Below are 17,685 nucleotides of genomic sequence, written 5' to 3'. Positions count from 1 at the left end.
TTGGTAAAGTTAAAAGAAAAGCAACTTCTGCAGGTCTATAGCTAAGTACAAGGTAGTGGTAATTTCCAAATAACATGATAGTTCTTTTAGACCTGAAGTTTTCTGTTCCAGGTTCCATTTCAGATAGGGTCTAGAGATATTCTTGTGACTCTACTAATTTCCCACAAACAATATTGCACTAAAATTAAAAATGAGGTGGAACATGAGAGGGTGATGAACACAAAGGGTGGTCTGCATTGACATCATCTTGGGGGCTTCAGTTTTATTGTTGTGCTCAGCTAAGACTAGAGCAATAGTGAATCGTTTTATTTTTGTGGTTGATCGTTATTAACATAAAGAGTAGTTGGGACAATGATCACTTCTCTTCTGCCTGTGTAGGATTTCAGACAGTCCGAGTTGGGACAGTTGGTACTCCACTAGGCACAATCACTTTGTCATGTGCCTACAGAATCAACCTAGCATTCATGTCTACCAGGTGAGGACTTCTTAGTCAAACTAAATAATCTCTTCTTAGGATATCCTCCTTTGAGCCAGAAAATCTTAGTTACTTCGATTCGGCAGATTGATACTGGTAGTTTTAAGTTTTGAGCAAGTTCCTTGCTTATGTGTGGAGTTGCAGGGTTGAATTGTGGTGATGCTCTGCTCCCCATAAATTTATCCAAAAGAGCAGGATGGCTGTCAGAACAAGTTGTAAAATAGAAACCACAGTCCTATGAATAATACAATTTGCTTATTACTTATTGCCTTGCAGGCAGTTTGAGAGGACCCCACCTATCATGGGGATTATCATTGATCACTTTGTGGACCGTCCCTACCCCAGCTCCTCACCCATGCATCCCTGCAATTACAGGTGAGGAAAGAGGAATCATGAATAGTGGAGGCAATTATCCCAGGTATAGAACCTTTACAGCTTACATTGCTGGGTAGAGAAAATTATGTGTGAGTCTTGCTCACCGCTTCAATTTTGAAGTGTAGTATGCAGAAAAAGCCCGAATTTCTTACACTATTTAGAAGTGGATGAATAGAATGAGAAAACTTTAAGGCACATTCATTTCAGGTCACACCTTAGTCAGTGAGAAATCTTGGGATTGTAAATATTTTTCCAGAGTAAAGTGCAGCATGAAAATAATTTCTTTTTTTTCCCAAACAACTTGGCACTTGTTTTATAAATTTCTACTTTAATTCCAATATCTCAGGGGCTGCCACAAAAAAGAGGGAGTCAAGCTATTCTCCAAAGCACTTGAGGGTAGGACAGGAAGCAGTGGGTGGAAACTAATCAAGGAGAGAAGCAAATTTCCTAAGGAGAAATTTCCCGACAGCTAGAACAATTAATCAGTGGAACAACGTGCCTCCACAGGTTGTGAATGCTCCAATACTGGAAGTTTTTAAGAAGAGATTGGATAACCATTTGTCTGAAGTGGTGTATTAGGGTTCCCTGCCTAAACGGGGTTGGACTAGAAGACCTCCAAGGTCCCTTCCAACTCTGTTATTCTATTTCTATTTAATGATTGTATGATAGTATAAGTAAAGCATGATAATTCAAAAATATTTTAATAGATGACCTATTTTTTAAAACATTTCCCAGGTTAATATTTTCTTCATTGGCCAAAACAGCAGTGTTTAGAAATGTATTTTGTGAAGCTCTGAAATTACATTTTGTATATCTCTACAACTAATAGCCTTGAAATGAATATCAGTAAAAGCTTCCTTTTGAAAAACAAAAAATAAAATTTCTAAGAAAATATGTCATTCTTTTCCGGGGAAAATTTATGAACACATAAAATCCAAAAATATTAAACTCGCCCTACCAGTTCCGCTCTTTTAAGGAAAGAGTGAGCTCTGTCATAATTCTCCTTTCAACTCCACCCAAATCTTTTAATTCCTGTCTATAGTGTTTTTATCAGTAGAACCTTTGCTTAGCTATTATTAAACATTTCCATTTTTTAAAAAAGTATCTTGTGATTGTTACAGAACAGGTGAAGAAAATGCAGTGGCATATCCATCAGTAGAAGATTCTCAAGAAGTATGCACAACTTCTTTCTCTACTTCTCCCCCATCCCAGGTAAGTTGTTTTTCAAAATCAATTTAGAAGTTTCCCAGTGTGCCTTATTTATACAGTTATACAGTCATATTTTAGCAACTGACACTTTTGCAACCTGTGATTATTATATAGTACAAAACGAAGAGCGTGACAACTAAACTGTGATGGGCATTGCTCAGAATACACTTCCTTATGCATATATTTCACTATTGCCAAGAGGTGGTATTTTTAATTAATAAGAATAGAGTATAGGTGTATGAAAAAATTAGTTCAAGGTTGATGACAATCTACTGATCATAATATATAGTCTAACCTTTTAATCCATCTAATTTTCAGATTTTAAAAAATTCTATACTTAACGTAGATTGGCAGATACTCCTGCAAAACATTTGGATTAAAAATCAAGACACAAGGCTTAGTTTTAAAACTCAGTACAATAAGACCATCCTGGCATGAAAATAAGTTTCTGTTCTTCTCTAATGGCAATATTGGTGGTTGTTGCCAGGGAGTTAGATTGTATGTAATTACTTATATAGTCATTTCTTAATTTTAATTTTAGGAAAAGAATATTCTGCTGAGTATGAGTTTACAACTGATTTCTTCATCCCCATTTCCCTGATTTATAAATATCAAGTCATACCCGATACAGAGCATTCTTGTAGGCTATTTCTTTAATAATTAATTGACCATCAACATTTGACAAGAATTACTTCTTAAGATGTTCTGACTCTATGTTGCCATTGTCTTAATTATGCCTAATATGAAAAGAGGTCTTCTGGCAAGTCAGCACAGTTATAAAATTTGTGATCAAAAACTTTGATCATCCTATATGTCCATTTTAAACGGAAAACCAGAAACTCTATTCAGTATCTCTTTCTTTTGGATGCAAATATATAGGGATTGTATCATGATTTCATGACACATTTCATGCTTTCCCCATTCCATCCCCTCTGCATTTATGCCTGTCTCCTGTCTTCATTGGAATTTCATTCTTCATGCTAGTAAAGATAGAAGTGATTGTGCTCATATTTGGTAGTTTTGATTGAATTGATCTTTCCTCCTCTCTGTTGTTACCAATAACCATTTGACCTAATCCTTAGAAGGCCCATGTATTTGCAGCAAATTCTGACTCTTTTTCCTGATCTAAATGGAATTCTCAAATTAAAAAGAAATTAATTTGGAAAATACAACAGTTACCCTGAAATGTTAAACCTCTTGCAAACCATGAAGTGCCCTCCAGTTCTGTATATGAACATTTCCAATATATGTCTGGACATAACATTCAGTTCATCAAACTCTTTTCCATTTTTCTTTCTGAAGTTCTTTTCTTTCTCTTCCTTGTGTGTTTTCTTTCGTGTGTCTTTGTACAGTGTGTATTTACTGTCACTAAAGCACATTTTCAGACTCCTCCTCCTGTGGTGATGGATACCTTGAAGGGCCCTATGATGGGGCTGGCCTTTTCACCTCAAGTGAGTTGATTGTGGAAAACATATAGGGCCAAAAAATTTAAAAACTAAAAGATACATAACAAAAGTAAACAGTAAATATTTTTGGTTTGACTTCATCGGTGAGCCCAGCTGGCCTAAAATGAAACAGACCTTTCGGTATGTCCCATTTACAAAGTTGGCATTATATATTCAGTTTCCAAATACCTTTTCTAAAAGAAAGGAAATTGAAGAGAAAAAATCATATTGAAAGTTATTACCTTTATATTTCTATTACTGAGCAAGATGCTTGTAAAGTTCTTGAATTCGTGGATTCATAGCAAAATGTTAGAGATACCGGTGAAAAATATCTTATAACAGTCTATTAAGGGTGTCGGCTTTTGTCACAGCGATGCATACTATTTTTTTTTCCTCTTCCAAAAAAAGGAAAAGAAGACTCTAAGAATTGATTGAGAGTTATGGTATATGAGGCTTTATTTGAAATTTTGTTGCTGGGTGTGGGAAAAAGCATAGCAAGAGGATGAGGGAAAAGTAGGCCATTGCTAAGAGGATCCATTTATAATTCCAGTCATAATAAAAAGATAAGATATTTTCTGTTTTATATAGATAGTCTTTGGCGTATGACCATAATTGGGACTGGAACCTTGGGTGTTGAGTGAAGTGGTTGTTAAGTGAGATGTCATGTGACCATAATCCTAGCTCAATGATGGTAAACCTAGCACTCTGCAGGCCTTGGGTCTGCTTCTCACCCTGCGGTGTCCCAACCCCTCTTCCCCACCCCTACCCCATCAATGAACACTCACTTACCTTTTATAGATCTCCAAAGCTCCAGAAATCATGTTGGAAAATGAAAGCAGGCCACTCCATCCCTTGGCATTTCTAAGACCTGTGGCTCAGCCCATGAATTGTAGCTGCTCCAAAAATAGCACCCACTTCTGGGCCTCCCAAGGCCTCCCCCACCCTTTGAGGCACTCCATTCACTACTTAACAACCACAATGGGAAGATCAAGGATGGGGATCATTAAATGAGATAGTCATGCAGCAGGCTCCATTATAGTCATAAGTCAAAGACCTGTAGTGAAAGTATAAGGAAACAGTATGGTTGTGCAGATGATCATGCTAATCATATTCCTTGACAAAATGAATGCTGCGAGGGGGGGGATAATAATTTTCAGCGCCGTCTTGTGTTGACCAATTTTTTTTTTAAAAAAAGTGGGATTTAAAAAAAAATCTAATAATAACAAGTGCCTCTCTCATAAGCAATATGGTGAGATGTAATTTACAGGAACCCATACTGGATTGGGTGTCACTGGATTGGTCAACAAGGACTGTTCTAAATGTTGACGTTCATGGACATTTGATGAAAAATGGGCTAGAGGAATCAAGACTGTTGGCTGAGCAACCAGCAGTTGCAGGGTGACTGAAAGAAAAATTATTTACCCATCGCCAATATACAAAGACTGAAATAGTGATCTGTTATTACAAATAAAATCCAATGAGAAGAGGATATCTGAAAAGAATGTACCAGTTCTGGAAAGAACAACATTCAGAATCAGAAATAACATTACAGAGGCTAGAAGATGAATGTTGGTTTGTAATGTGAAATAAAGTATTCATAGAAGCAGAATTAGAAGAACTGCAAAGGTCTACCAAGGGCAAAAAATGGAAGCCTTGCCAGAAGTAGCTCAGACTGCAGAGGCAAACCAGGGAAGTTGAAACTAGTGGAAGCCAGCATAGCTATCAAGTCGTTTTTATTCCCAAACCTAAGATACCACCTTTACAGGATGAAAAAAGCCCTTTAATTAAAAAACAAAAGGAATTGAAAGAAGAAGAAGAAATAACTGAACACCAAGAACAGCACAAAAACAATGTACTGAGGCTGCCTATTGAACAAGTGAAGCTTGTTCCAAAAAAACAGCTAAAACAAATACTAAAAGATGCCAATACGACAATATCAAATATAAGCACCAGCTCACTGCAAGAAACAAACCAACTAATGTACAGCACAGCTGTAGTTGTAACTGAATAACGTGGATACAAAATGAACAAACAAGAGAAAAAAAGCCAAACAGTACACCACCAAAATGGAAGATCAGGCTGCAAAATAAGACCAGTATGTTAAGATCAGATGCAGAAAAAAAAAAAAGCAATGGCAGAACACCTTTATATTAGTCGCTACAGCAATCTCCGACAATATAAATATGATTAATTAATATAGGGATGATAGTGAGTTTTGCTCCATTTTACGACTTTTCTGGGCACATTTGTTAACTGAATCAATAGTAGCTGTTAAATTAGTTACACGATGGTTAAGTGAATCTGGTTTCTCCATTGACCATGCTTGTCAGAAGGTTGCAAAAGATGATCATATGACCCCAGGACGCTGTCATAAATGTGAGTCAGTTTTCAAGCATCCAAATATAAATCATGGGGATGCTGCAATGGTCATAAGTGTGAAAAATGATCATAAGTCACTTTTTTCAATGCCATTGTAACTGAATGGCCACTAACTGAATTGTTGTAAGTCGAGTACTACCTGTATAGGATTTAACATCCAACAGCATCTAAAAGAATACAGCTTCCTATCATTTGCTTTAATAGTGCTAATAGGGTAATGGTACACTTAAATACACACATGCTTAAACATACAAACATATTTTCCTTAGCTAGGAAATCACAACTACAATGCTTGCAACAGGTAGTGTAGTGTAACATGTTATGCAAATGTGTGTGTGTGTAAGAGTTGTAATTCCAGCCTTTATTTTTCATAGATTCTACAATATATGTACTCTGGATAGTCAAGAGTAAGAGTTGTAATATAAACAAAGCATCAGTTCTGTCCTCTGCACATCTTTTATGGTTTTCCTTATTATTTTAATAGTTGCAGTGAAATGTGATGTCTCGGATATTAATTTTGGTCTGGGTTTAGATTTTTCCTCTGATGACCAGAGGTTCTGCTTTGCAGACTTTGCATTTTATAGCTGAAATTCAAAATGTCTTCTGCTTAGATTTTATACTTCTTGATGAGAGATAAAATGGGGCATATGAATGATAATTATCTAACACTATTATTAATTCTTTTGATAGCCTTCTCTCAGAGCAATGGTTGTACTGTCATTTGCACAGATTGTTTCCTTATTTAAAATGTTAAATACCAGAATATATATGAAGGTCATTTCTGTAATTTAGATCTTTGGAAATTGGTCCTTAAAAATAATATCAGTCATAAGTTCCATTAAAATCAGCTTACCTTTTTTTGTGTGAGAGAGAAAGTATTAGCAATTTTATTTTGCACATCTTGATTTCATTTCCTTCCCTTTCCTATATATCTAAACATTATTCAGACTCTGTGGGGTTTCCCTTTCTCTTCTTTTTCCTCCCTACCCCTATTTCTTAGCTCTCCAGCTCTCGTCTTTCTTATCAGCCTGCAGCCTTGGGAGTTGGATCAGCTGACTTGGGCTACCCAGTAGTCTTTGCTGGCGGCTTGAGCGCTACACATCTTCATCAGGTATTCTCAGAGATTTGCTGTTCTAAAATGTATCTCATTGACAGCTAACACTTTTTCTGAACTTACTCTATTCGTCTCGCATCAGCAAAGAAAATAGGATAATAGTTGAAAAAAAACCAACAATACTAGTAGCATTGGACAAAGAACACTAACATTGCTTTTTGGATTCACATGAAATAAGACTTTGCATCCCAGTATGATAGAATTTCATTTCTTCTTGGATCCTTGGCAAAACCTGGACACTGTATGGAACGTTGATCATACCTTCTTTGCTTAACTTTTAGAAGTGTGGATTATTTTATACAATGCTTGAGAAGTGGAAGAAATATCTACTATAGTTGTATTTAATGCAGTGTGGGATATAGTTGGATGTCATGAAAATGGGGCCATGATATAAATCTATGTGCATTGAATAAAATTTATAATTATTATTACGAGGTATACTCATTAAAATGTTGCTCCACTGCAAAGTATTTTACTTTTAAGGTATACTTTGAGAAACAGCTCAGTTCTGTTTGCTAAGAAGTTTGAAGGTTCTCTGACAATAGGCCCAAAATAAATAAATAAACAAATGAAAAGTGCTACAGGGGGTTCAGGGCAGCTCTCAATTCTTCAAGTTGTTATCTTCCATTTAGTTCTATTTTAGTTCCTCTCCCTCTATACCTATACTTTTGACTGAAATTCTTTCTCCCTCTTTGCCTATTGATAGAAATCATTCAGGTTCTTGAGAAACAAGGTGCACTGCTTCTTCCAAAATATGTCATAAATTCCATTACTTTTAATTGAAAAACAAACAATTGCACTCTTCGAAGTAAGAGAACTGAGCATTCTCTCTTCCCTAATGACTTCAAAAATAACAAGTTTGATCTTTGTACTTTCTAGTTGGTAGTTCCAGGAAAGGAGGGAGGAGTACCTATGATTCCTAGCCAACCGATGCATGGCACCCAGGCAGATCATGAGAAAATAATGACATGCACTCCCCTGGATGGAGGCCATTATTCTGCAGTTACTCCATCTAGTAGGTATGTATTTAAAACTTTCCTTAACTGTCTTATGTATCACTTTTACAAACCAAAAATTAATTTGTCCGAGAATTAATGGCATTTGTTATGCAGATTAGTAGCTTGGGAAAAAAGCTTAACATCAAACGCTCAACAATATTGTTAAAACTTGTTCTTGTTTGATTATGCCAGTGCCACTAAGTGCCAAAAAAAGGAACAAAACGTTTAGATTCTGTCTCCTTTCCCTTTGGAGATCTCTTCATTCTTTGAAAAAAATACTTCAGGGGGGAAAAATGCTGTCTTAATCCTAAATTCACTACCTCCATTTTTTAAATGTTTTGTTTGTACATAAAATGTATTGCTGCTGATAAGAAGAAGTCAAATGAATGTTGAGGAAACGTGTGTGTGTGTGTGTGTGTGATGAGTAGACTGATGCTAGAAGATAAAGCATAACTTTCAAATAAAAACAATGTTTATCATTGGTGGAATACTCAGAACACCTTTGAAATCTAAGTTTTAATTCTATGGGAAGTACTATATATAACTTTAATAAAAAGCTAGGAAAGATATTAGGAAAAATGTGTACTTCATATCCAGTGCTTTGTATTAGTAGTTGTATATCTCTAGTGTAGTAATAATAATAATAATAATTACACCCTCTTTCAACTTTCAGTGAGGATCCAGAAACCGTATCTAACAGCAGTGAAGGAAAGAGCGGTTCTCCACGCGATGCCTTGGAAACCTTCTTTGTTCGAAAGGTGGGAGCCTTTGTCAACAAGCCCATCAGCCAGGTAATTCACTTTAATTCATTGCTTGCATATGGCTTCAGAAGCGAAACACAAGGAATGTCCTTTCCCATAACACTGGAGAAATGCCATTCCAGGTGATAGTCTGCACAACTTGGCTGTATTTGGCTTTCTCTAATTTCTGAACTTGTTCTGGCCAATTTTGGGGCTGTAGGCATGAAAATTTGCAGCAGTATATTGCATCCTGGCAGAAATAGTAGGATTTGTCAGGAGACATTTGAGATTCTATCTTTTGAACCTCTAGGTGACAATGGCCAGTTTGGACATTCCTTTTCAAATGTTTGCTCCCAAGAGCTTTGAACTAGAAGATAACGATCCCATGGTAAGAACTGCCTACCTTTCTCAGTCCTATAAAATTGTTGTCAGTATTATGCCTCCTGAATGCCAAGCATGCCTATAATTTCTGTCTGCAAAGATAACTTCTTGTCTCTGCTTATTTTGCCCATCGGGACTTTATTATGTTAATTGGACATTTGAATTCCTTTAACAGGTAAATCCTCCTGATTCTCCAGACACAGAGTCTCCTTTACAAGGTAGCCTACACTCAGTGGGTTCCAGTGGCAGCAGCAGTGGGAATATCCATGATGATTTTGTTATGATAGATTTTGTAAGTCCATACAACCTTTACATTACACAAGTAACTAGTATTTAAAACTCCATGCTCTGGTATTTGGGGGAAAGTTTTCTTCCAAGAAGCATCAGTCTCTTTGGTGAATTTGTGGGGCCTTGATGCTTTCTGAGTTTGATGGTTTACTTGCAGACGACTCATTACCAAACTAGGTAGAAGTTGTCTGTCTTAATTTTTGCAAACCAAAAATTAATGCCAAAAGCTTATTTCATTATCCAGATTTTATTCTGGTATGAGCAAAGAAAATATCTATAACGATGACTTGTAACAAAAATGTGGCAATGCAGAAATCAACCATAGCATATTACAAAATCAAAATATTTTTTAATCTATAATCAGATTTTTTTCTTTCAGAAAGTTAAAAATAATATGGGAAAAATATTTTAACTAGAGATTAATAGATACTATGGAAAAATAAGAATGGGAGAGAAATCTATTGATAGTTGATACATTACTATTTGAAGCAAAAACTACAGCAATACAACAGTTGTATTTTCATTTTAAAAAGGCTCATGAAGCAGTGAATAGAACTGTGCAAATAGAAGTGAATTAGAAATAACAATGATAGGCTACAATTATGTGTTTCCCAAAATGGTACATAGAAGAAAGAAAAGAGACAGAGAAAATTACTGGTTTATTGCAGCAGAGAATTCAATGTCTTTATTTATGTAACAAAATATGTATACTATCACAGTTAAACGATTCTGGGCAGTTCATAAGCTTTTCAAGCTCAAGTTCAATTGAAACAATTAAAAAGTTCAGTATAATAGATGACGACCCTCCACTTCAATAACCATTAAAATGGCTAGAAGGCCAGTTCAAAGAGTATACTTTCGCAATTTCCAAAAGACCAAGAATGAAAGCACTAATCAAATCCCTGAGGGCAACCCATCTCATAATGTAGGTAATGTATCTGACAAGGCCCGTCTCTGAACCTGTGTACCCATTACTTCATATGGGGGCAGTATCTAAAGCAGATGATCTGTTGATGGCCACTTAGAAAGAAAAAATAATCGTGGACAAGGCAGGTTCTGAGGTAACCCAGTACCAAGCCAGGTAGGGCTATATAGGTAATAACCAATACTTTAAATTGTGCATTCAGGCTACTGTACTGACAACCATTGCAGCAATTGTAGATTAAACGTTAATTCTATTCTGGCATATCTTGCCATGGTATTCTGTATCAATTATATCTCCACCTCATCTTCAAAGGAGCTGAATAAGGAATAGATTGTAGTAGTCTAATCATATGATGATAAAGGCATATAGCTTTTGCCTGTGCTTCCTGGTCTAGATAAATGCATAACAGACATACCAGCTGAAGCTGGCCAAATTTCTCCTTGCCAAAGACTGTCTGTTCTTCAAGCAGGATGTGAAAATCCAGGAGGGTGACTTGATTCAGAGCTAAAGCTGGAACTGTTATTTTTAAGAGATTAAGATGTTTCTGGATGAACAGCAACTCCATCTTGCTAGGGTTTAGCCTGACCTTGTTGCTCCCAATCTAGTCCCTTATATTTACAGTTTTTATGATGTCTCCTCTTTTTCTCTGTTCCATGAAATCTAATAATCTAATACATAGTGGTACCATAAGATGAAACATTGACGTACAATGTGTTAAACAATTTTTACTTATTTGTCTTCTTTTCAACAGATCAGAGTTCAGAATGATATCTATTTTATATTTTGTTGCTTGTGCATAGTTGACTTAAATCTTTCACTTGAATTGTAGAAGCCAGCATTTTCTAAAGATGACATTATCCCCATGGACCTAGGGACTTTCTATCGTGAATTTCAGAATCCTCCTCAACTCAGCAGCCTCTCCATTGATATTGGAGCTCAATCCATGGCAGAAGACCTGGTAAGCAATAAGATTTCTGCAAGGGATATTTATTTCAATAGCTCTTTTCAATTTGGAGAGCGTATTAATAGGTTGGACAAATAGACAACCAGGAAGTTCAGAGTCCAAATGTTAGTTTTTACAAGCTTGTATTTATATGTATGAATTTAATTTATAGACTGTCTTTCGCTTCTGAGATCAAGGTGGCATACATAGGTGGCTCCTTCCCTCCCCTTTTCCCCATAATGACTGCGTGAGAGAGTTTGGCTAAGAACAATTGATTTTGTAATAGTTTTGACGTTCCTTAAAATTATTGCTGGAATTTCTGAAATATCCTCAGTTTAAACATGCTGAAGTATGTCTAAAAACTGGACAGATAAATAAGGCAAGAACTGCTTGGAAATCTGCCTGGAACTGCCAAAAATATGTTTAGTCCCGAGCTCATGATATGTAATAGCCACCCTAGGGACCCATATAGCTGCAAGATTTTCTTTTTCTCAGGGGTTTGAAGTTTTATACAAGTTTAAGTGTGTTTTCCAACAAACTAAAGCATTGATGGTTTGAATTTCACTCTGATGCCTAATACAGAACTTTGGTTAATAAATAAATAAGGTGTGGTCCTTTTTTGCTTTCTTGCATGTTAGTTCCTTTGTTTCAACAATTTTTGTCTGATTGTGGAAAGTTTTTTCCAATGCTCTGACTTTCATTAAATGCTGAGAAATAATTGATATTATGCAATCTATTTGGTGAGAAACAGCATAGCTTTAAATTCACCCCTCCTTGCAATTCCAATGTCTGACTCTTTGTATAGTGCTCTGTTTGGAAGGAGGGAACTAGTTAACCTTGAGCCTTGGAGGAAATTTGTAAAACAAATGTATCTTGAGAAAATACAGCTGGAGTAAATCCATGATAGATTCACTGTCATGGTCTCACATTGACTTGTACAGAGGTGTTCTTGATTTTCAATTAGTTGCTGTTTTGTATTCTATCTTTGTATTATTGGCAGTGGTGAAATCCTACCGGTTTGCACCGGTTTGGGCGAACTGGTAGTGATAAAAGTTACCAGTTTGGTGAACCAGTAGTAAAAAAAAGCTACCGGTTGGTCCGAACCGGTATTTCTGACGATCAGCTGTGCTGCGCAATTTAAAACTGCTAGAAAGCAGGAAATCCTGCTTTCTAGTGAATCTAAATCACACGGCACAGCTGTTCCGCCCCCCGCTGTTCTACTTATCTTCCCGAGCCTTTTTCCGCATGCAGCGCGTTTGGCGTGCATTGCGCACGCAGCGTGCATTTGGTGTGCACTGCACATACGCGAGCAACGGACCTGTGGCAAACCGGGCAGGATTTCACCACTGATTATTGGGCCATATATGGGTTTGAAAAGCATCTTTAGAAGTACAGATATGGACAGCTGCACTCTTAACATTTCACTTAGAAGCTTATTTGTGGGAAAGCAAGCTATAATTTTAGTAGTAATAAGTATCTTCAAGATCTATATGGGGGGTTATTAGATTCAAATATTATGTGAATGCTTTCCTATTGTGTGCTTTGCTTAGGTGGGTAGATCTGTTTTTCCTAGGTTTTGGGAGATGCTCTTTATATTCTGTTGTGTAATTGTTCTTACAGTTTAGAAAAGAACCATATGATTACGTATATTGATGGGTTCCACTGAGAGTAACTGGTTTGCTTTCTGTGAGCTAAGTATTTTATTCTTGGCAAATATGTAATGTAATACCTGAGATTCAAGTCCCATTTCTGCTTTTGAAACTCAAGGTTTTGGCTAAATTTTCTCATCTTTGTTTATTTAAATATATTGCAGTAGAAAGTCTGATTTCTTTCTATCTGCCATTTCACAATCATCTGAAGGAAATGTGCAAGTTTCCTGGTTAATGAAAGAGCTTTTTGAATGGGCATGCATTTCTTTCCTGCTGAGCACTGCATCTTTTGCCCACAGAGATTTCAATTTAGACACTTAACACATTTTCTCTCTCCACAGGACTCACTGCCAGAGAAATTGGCTGTTCACGAGAGGAACGTCAAAGAATTTGATGCTTTTGTAGAAACCTTACAGTAAAATTGAACCAAGTTAGAACAGCCTCGGACATCCTCTTCAGCACTCTGGAAAAGCAGGCCTATATATTTTGCACCTGCCTCCCTTCTGGGTCCTGTTATGTTGCATCAACAATTTCATTTGCTTCCTGGGCTTTGTCCGATGCAGAAACAAATGGGAATCACTTTGAACTGACCTTGTGATGAATTAATTCGTTTTCCTTCTTGTTACAGTTGGCATCTGAAGCAGTATAGTGAAGAACAAAATGATCACTTTTGCCTTCTATTATCTCATCTGTAATGATTTTCTATTGCTTCTTCTTCCATCAACTGCTTTCTCTTTTCACTTGATTCAATAGAACCATCACTTGAAAGGATCAAAACAGAATAATTCATGCTCATTGAATCCTGAACATTGCAGAATTAGTCTATTTTCAGTGAGTGTGTTTCATATACTACAACAGGTGATAATATTCACTTCTAATGCTCTAAATAATGGAAACAAAGTGTTGCACATCTGCATGCCGAAATAAGAAATGAAGACCACGTTTTTTTCCCTTGCTGACAGTTGGGAATTAGTCCATAAGAGCAGAAAAAAAGTGCTTTTCATATATTTTTCCACCAACAATGCCTGCCTAAGGCTAGACAAAAAGTCTTGTTGCTTTTGAAGAAGATTCAGAGTTCATGGGGTCTTCTTACAATTGCTAATTGTAAATATGTTACTGATCCTAATTCTTTAGGATTACTTAATTAGGGATCTTTAGTCCAAAGTTTTTACAGATGCTGCTGCTCTATGTTAAGAGAAATAAGAAATATTTATTATTCTAAAGGAAACTATATTTAAAGAAAAGTTGTATGTTATGTTTTCACATTGTTATGTGGCCATAGGCTGCTGTGTTCTTTGTCCCTGCAAAAGTGCTGTGAACAACCTTAAAAAGAATGAGGGCATCTTCCCTTCCCCCCCCCCCCAAAAGCAGACATGTTGTGCTGGGAAATTTATCTTTCCCAGAGATTGACTTGATTTCACTCTGTCCTCTTGGGGGTCTAGAAATGTCACAATTAAGATACGTTCTCTGGTGTAGTGAATTTGCAGAGTTCTAAAAAGCTGAGCTCTGTCATATTTGTAAAATAAATTTATGTAATCTGCAATGAATTAGAAAGTAACTTGGTATAGAAGTACATTTTATGAGATTTACGGTACTTGTTCTATCGTGCAACATTTTGTTTAAAGTTTTTTTTCCTAATGAGTTAGGCATTAAGTAATGCAATTGACTGGCATTTCTATGTGTTCTGTTTGCTCCATGTTCCACGCCAACTATTAGGAAAGGAAGGAAAAAGACATCCATATGAGTTCAGGGTTAGGCTCTGGCCACAAGTTCTTCCTTTCCATTGTCAAAAAACAGGCTGAGAATGCACCTCTATGCATATTTTAATGGGAGCAAGCATCTTTAAACTTTAGGAAGATATTTTTTTAGTAAACCTGTTTAGAATTGAACTGCCATATACTGTACTGAAGAACGAAGATCATATCCTCTCATTCCTTCTGTCTTTCATCTTAGATGCTTTTGTATGATTGTTGCCTTTAGATATGAAGGATTTTTACAGTTTAAAATAATGGAATGTTGACTTCCTGAAGTATAATGCTCTGCTCTTATAGGTTTTGCTTGCTTGTGGTCTAAGATGGGGTGATGGGGGGGGGAGATTATTAGGGCAGTATACATCTTTCAGATAGGCTCTGGAATTTTCTGTTCCCTGCTGCTTTGCAGAAATGAGCAGAAAATTAAATCTTTTGTCTTCTAGCATGTATTTTATCTTAATGGCTCAAACTGTAAGAAATTTATTTAAATTGACTGAAAAATATCTTTTAAATTTATTTTCGAAGTACTTTTGATGTTGTTACACATTATTGGTCCACTGACAGTGGTGGGGTTCAAGTGATTTAACAACCGGTTCTCTGCCCTAATGATTTCTTCCAACAACCAGTTTGCCAAATTGTTTAGCAAGTTAACAACCGGTTCTCCTGAAGGGGTGCAAACTAGCTGAATCCCACCACTGTCCACTGAAGAACACACATCTAAGTTTATACCTAAACTGCTCCTAAGCAAGGGTGTGTGTGCTTGTTTTGGGGCTCAGAATGATAGAAACATCAAAACTTTTTAAAAATAGATTGCAAGAAAGCAGCTTCACCCCATAGTCATATCTGCATAAAATAGGGCTCGATTCCCTGAGCCTTTTAGCTTTCTAATCAAAATATATGAATATAGGAAAAAAAGCATTCCTTATTATATTCTTCATGAGATGTCAGATGATGTAGAGCTATTTGTTTAAATAAGATTGGCTTTTCCAGCAGACTACAGGAGAGCCTATTCTTATAAATGATAATATCTGGTAAGGAAATTGCTTGTTTTTCTAATTTTCCTAATGTTCCTAAAAGTCACTTCTCTGCCAAAACAGAGAATTTTTTTTGCACATTTACCTTGGCATTCATGTCACAATACTTATTTTGTTCTCCCATCATTTTCACACTAAAATGCTGTGCCGATTAAAGGAATTTAGTCAAATATAGGTAGTCCTCGAGTTACAACCATTCATTATTGACATTTCAAAGCTATGAAAAAGTGACGTTAAGGCCCATCCTGTAAGTTGCGACCATTGCCCCACTGCTACTGAAAGTCACATGATTGCAATTTGTTTGTTTAATAACTGGCCCACTTTTACATTGGTTGCAGTGTCTTGGAGATTCATTGAATTATCACGTAATTTGCTTAAAACCATGGTTAAAAATTGACATAAAGTTGAGTTACTTGATGACTCAGGTAACACATTGCTTAGTGATAAAAATTCCAGTCCCAATGATGGTCGTATGTTGAGAACTACCCGTAACTATTTATTCTCATAGTTCAAAATTATACAGATAAATTAATATAACTTCAATATCTTTGAATAGAATTACAAGTTACTCATGTTGATATTCATTTCCTGTTCAAGGTTTTTCTTACACTGAAATATCTACTGGATTGTATTCACTGGTCTGATTCTGATGTTCTACCAACGGAATAACCCTTTGAGAACTTCACAGATTTGGGGTCCTTGCGGGGGATAGGAAACAGCAAGAAATATGCTTACATAATATTATAAGATGCTGTTGTCTGAGTCTGGGTTGTTTATTTTTTGAAGAAAATTGCATTGCCTAACAAACATCGATTTACTCTCCCACATAAATCCTCTTATCAGGAATTCAGGTATAGATCTTCAAAGGATACATTTCTGTCTACTTGCATTACAGTGCTGTGAATCAGAATTTATACATAACAGGCAACATTCAAAAGTGTCAATTGAAGGATGAAGGTTCCTCCCCTGCATTTATTTGGAAACACTATTCAAAATATTCCACTACACATTCATACAATTTCGAATAAAACTTTTATGCTACTTTAAATTCATCCGTTCCATTGTCTTTTCTACCAAAACTTCAGATATTAGCAAGGCAAAACAAAGAGCTATCTTCCTGTTAAAGTCGACAAATTTCTAACTCTTCAGCTACTCTTTTTAGAATTGCCATTTTCATATCCTTTCCTAACATTTTTTTTCAGAAATATGCCTCTCCAGATTCAATAAGACTTTCAAGTACGAATGCACACGATTGTATGAGAAACAGACACACACACACAGAAGATCAGCTATGTCTGTTCGATTATGTATTGGAATTTTGAAAAAGAAAATTACAATAAAAATAATTTTTTAAGAAAAAGATCAGCTATGAAACAGAAGTAATTTGGTAAGGTTTTCTATGACATCCACCTTGTCTCCCTTGCAGTTTAATGAAATAGAAATTTGATAAATTACACTAAGACTAGAGAATTAGTACTTGAGAAAAAATAATTCAAATATTCCAAAAGCAATTTATAGACATGAAAGTGTCTAGAAGTGTCCTTTAGAACAGGAGAGAAACGTACTCGGAAGCCATCTAAAGTGATAGGAGGCAGCATATCTGAGTGTAAATATATACATAAATGTAACTAATAAACCTGTGATAGAGGCCCAGCTTTGTCAATATTTACATCAACTTTTATACTTCCATAAAATGGAGACAGGCTAATTTAATTATGCTATCAGATTTTCATTTTAGGTTGGCAAGAATCTTTTGTTGTGGATTTATTTTTTTAATCATTTATATAACTACATTAATAAATATATATGCTATAAAAGTGTCTCATTTTTTCCATACTAGAAATATGTGCAATTTAAATTCTAAGGAAAATACAATATTATGTACAGAAACATTATGGTAAAGCTGGGTAAATGAAATCTGTGCATGTACACTATTTGTACAATAAATCAATCACATATTAAAGCTCAGAAATTAGCTT

The 17,685-nt window shown here is 35.9% G+C and overlaps 1 protein-coding gene across 11 annotated transcripts in view; it reads left to right on the top strand.

Annotated features, from left to right (window-relative positions):
• Positions 1-16,754, top strand: part of ATG13 (autophagy related 13) — a 28,576-nt gene extending 11,822 nt beyond the window's left edge. For 2 of the 11 annotated variants that reach the window (XM_034417480.3, XM_060687579.2), the window contains exons 8-18: positions 379-475; positions 752-850; positions 1,972-2,062; positions 3,412-3,510; positions 6,884-6,994; positions 7,877-8,016; positions 8,669-8,786; positions 9,046-9,123; positions 9,292-9,408; positions 11,159-11,287; positions 13,263-16,754. In XM_034417480.3, the coding sequence (XP_034273371.1) occupies positions 379-475; positions 752-850; positions 1,972-2,062; positions 3,412-3,510; positions 6,884-6,994; positions 7,877-8,016; positions 8,669-8,786; positions 9,046-9,123; positions 9,292-9,408; positions 11,159-11,287; positions 13,263-13,340 (1,157 nt within the window). In that variant the 3' untranslated portion in view covers positions 13,341-16,754. The remainder of the gene's footprint in view (positions 1-378; positions 476-751; positions 851-1,971; positions 2,063-3,411; positions 3,511-6,883; positions 6,995-7,876; positions 8,017-8,668; positions 8,787-9,045; positions 9,124-9,291; positions 9,409-11,158; positions 11,288-13,262) is intronic. The other 9 variants (XM_034417484.3, XM_087883197.1, XM_034417482.3 and 6 more) reach the window with 8 other exon arrangements.
• The last annotated feature ends 931 nt before the right edge of the window (positions 16,755-17,685 follow it).

Source organism: Pantherophis guttatus, chromosome 1, assembly GCF_059756535.1.
Source record: "Pantherophis guttatus breed Tessera chromosome 1, ASM5975653v1, whole genome shotgun sequence".
Taxonomy (NCBI): domain Eukaryota; kingdom Metazoa; phylum Chordata; class Lepidosauria; order Squamata; family Colubridae; genus Pantherophis; species Pantherophis guttatus.
This window is presented reverse-complemented; position numbering and strand designations above follow the sequence as displayed.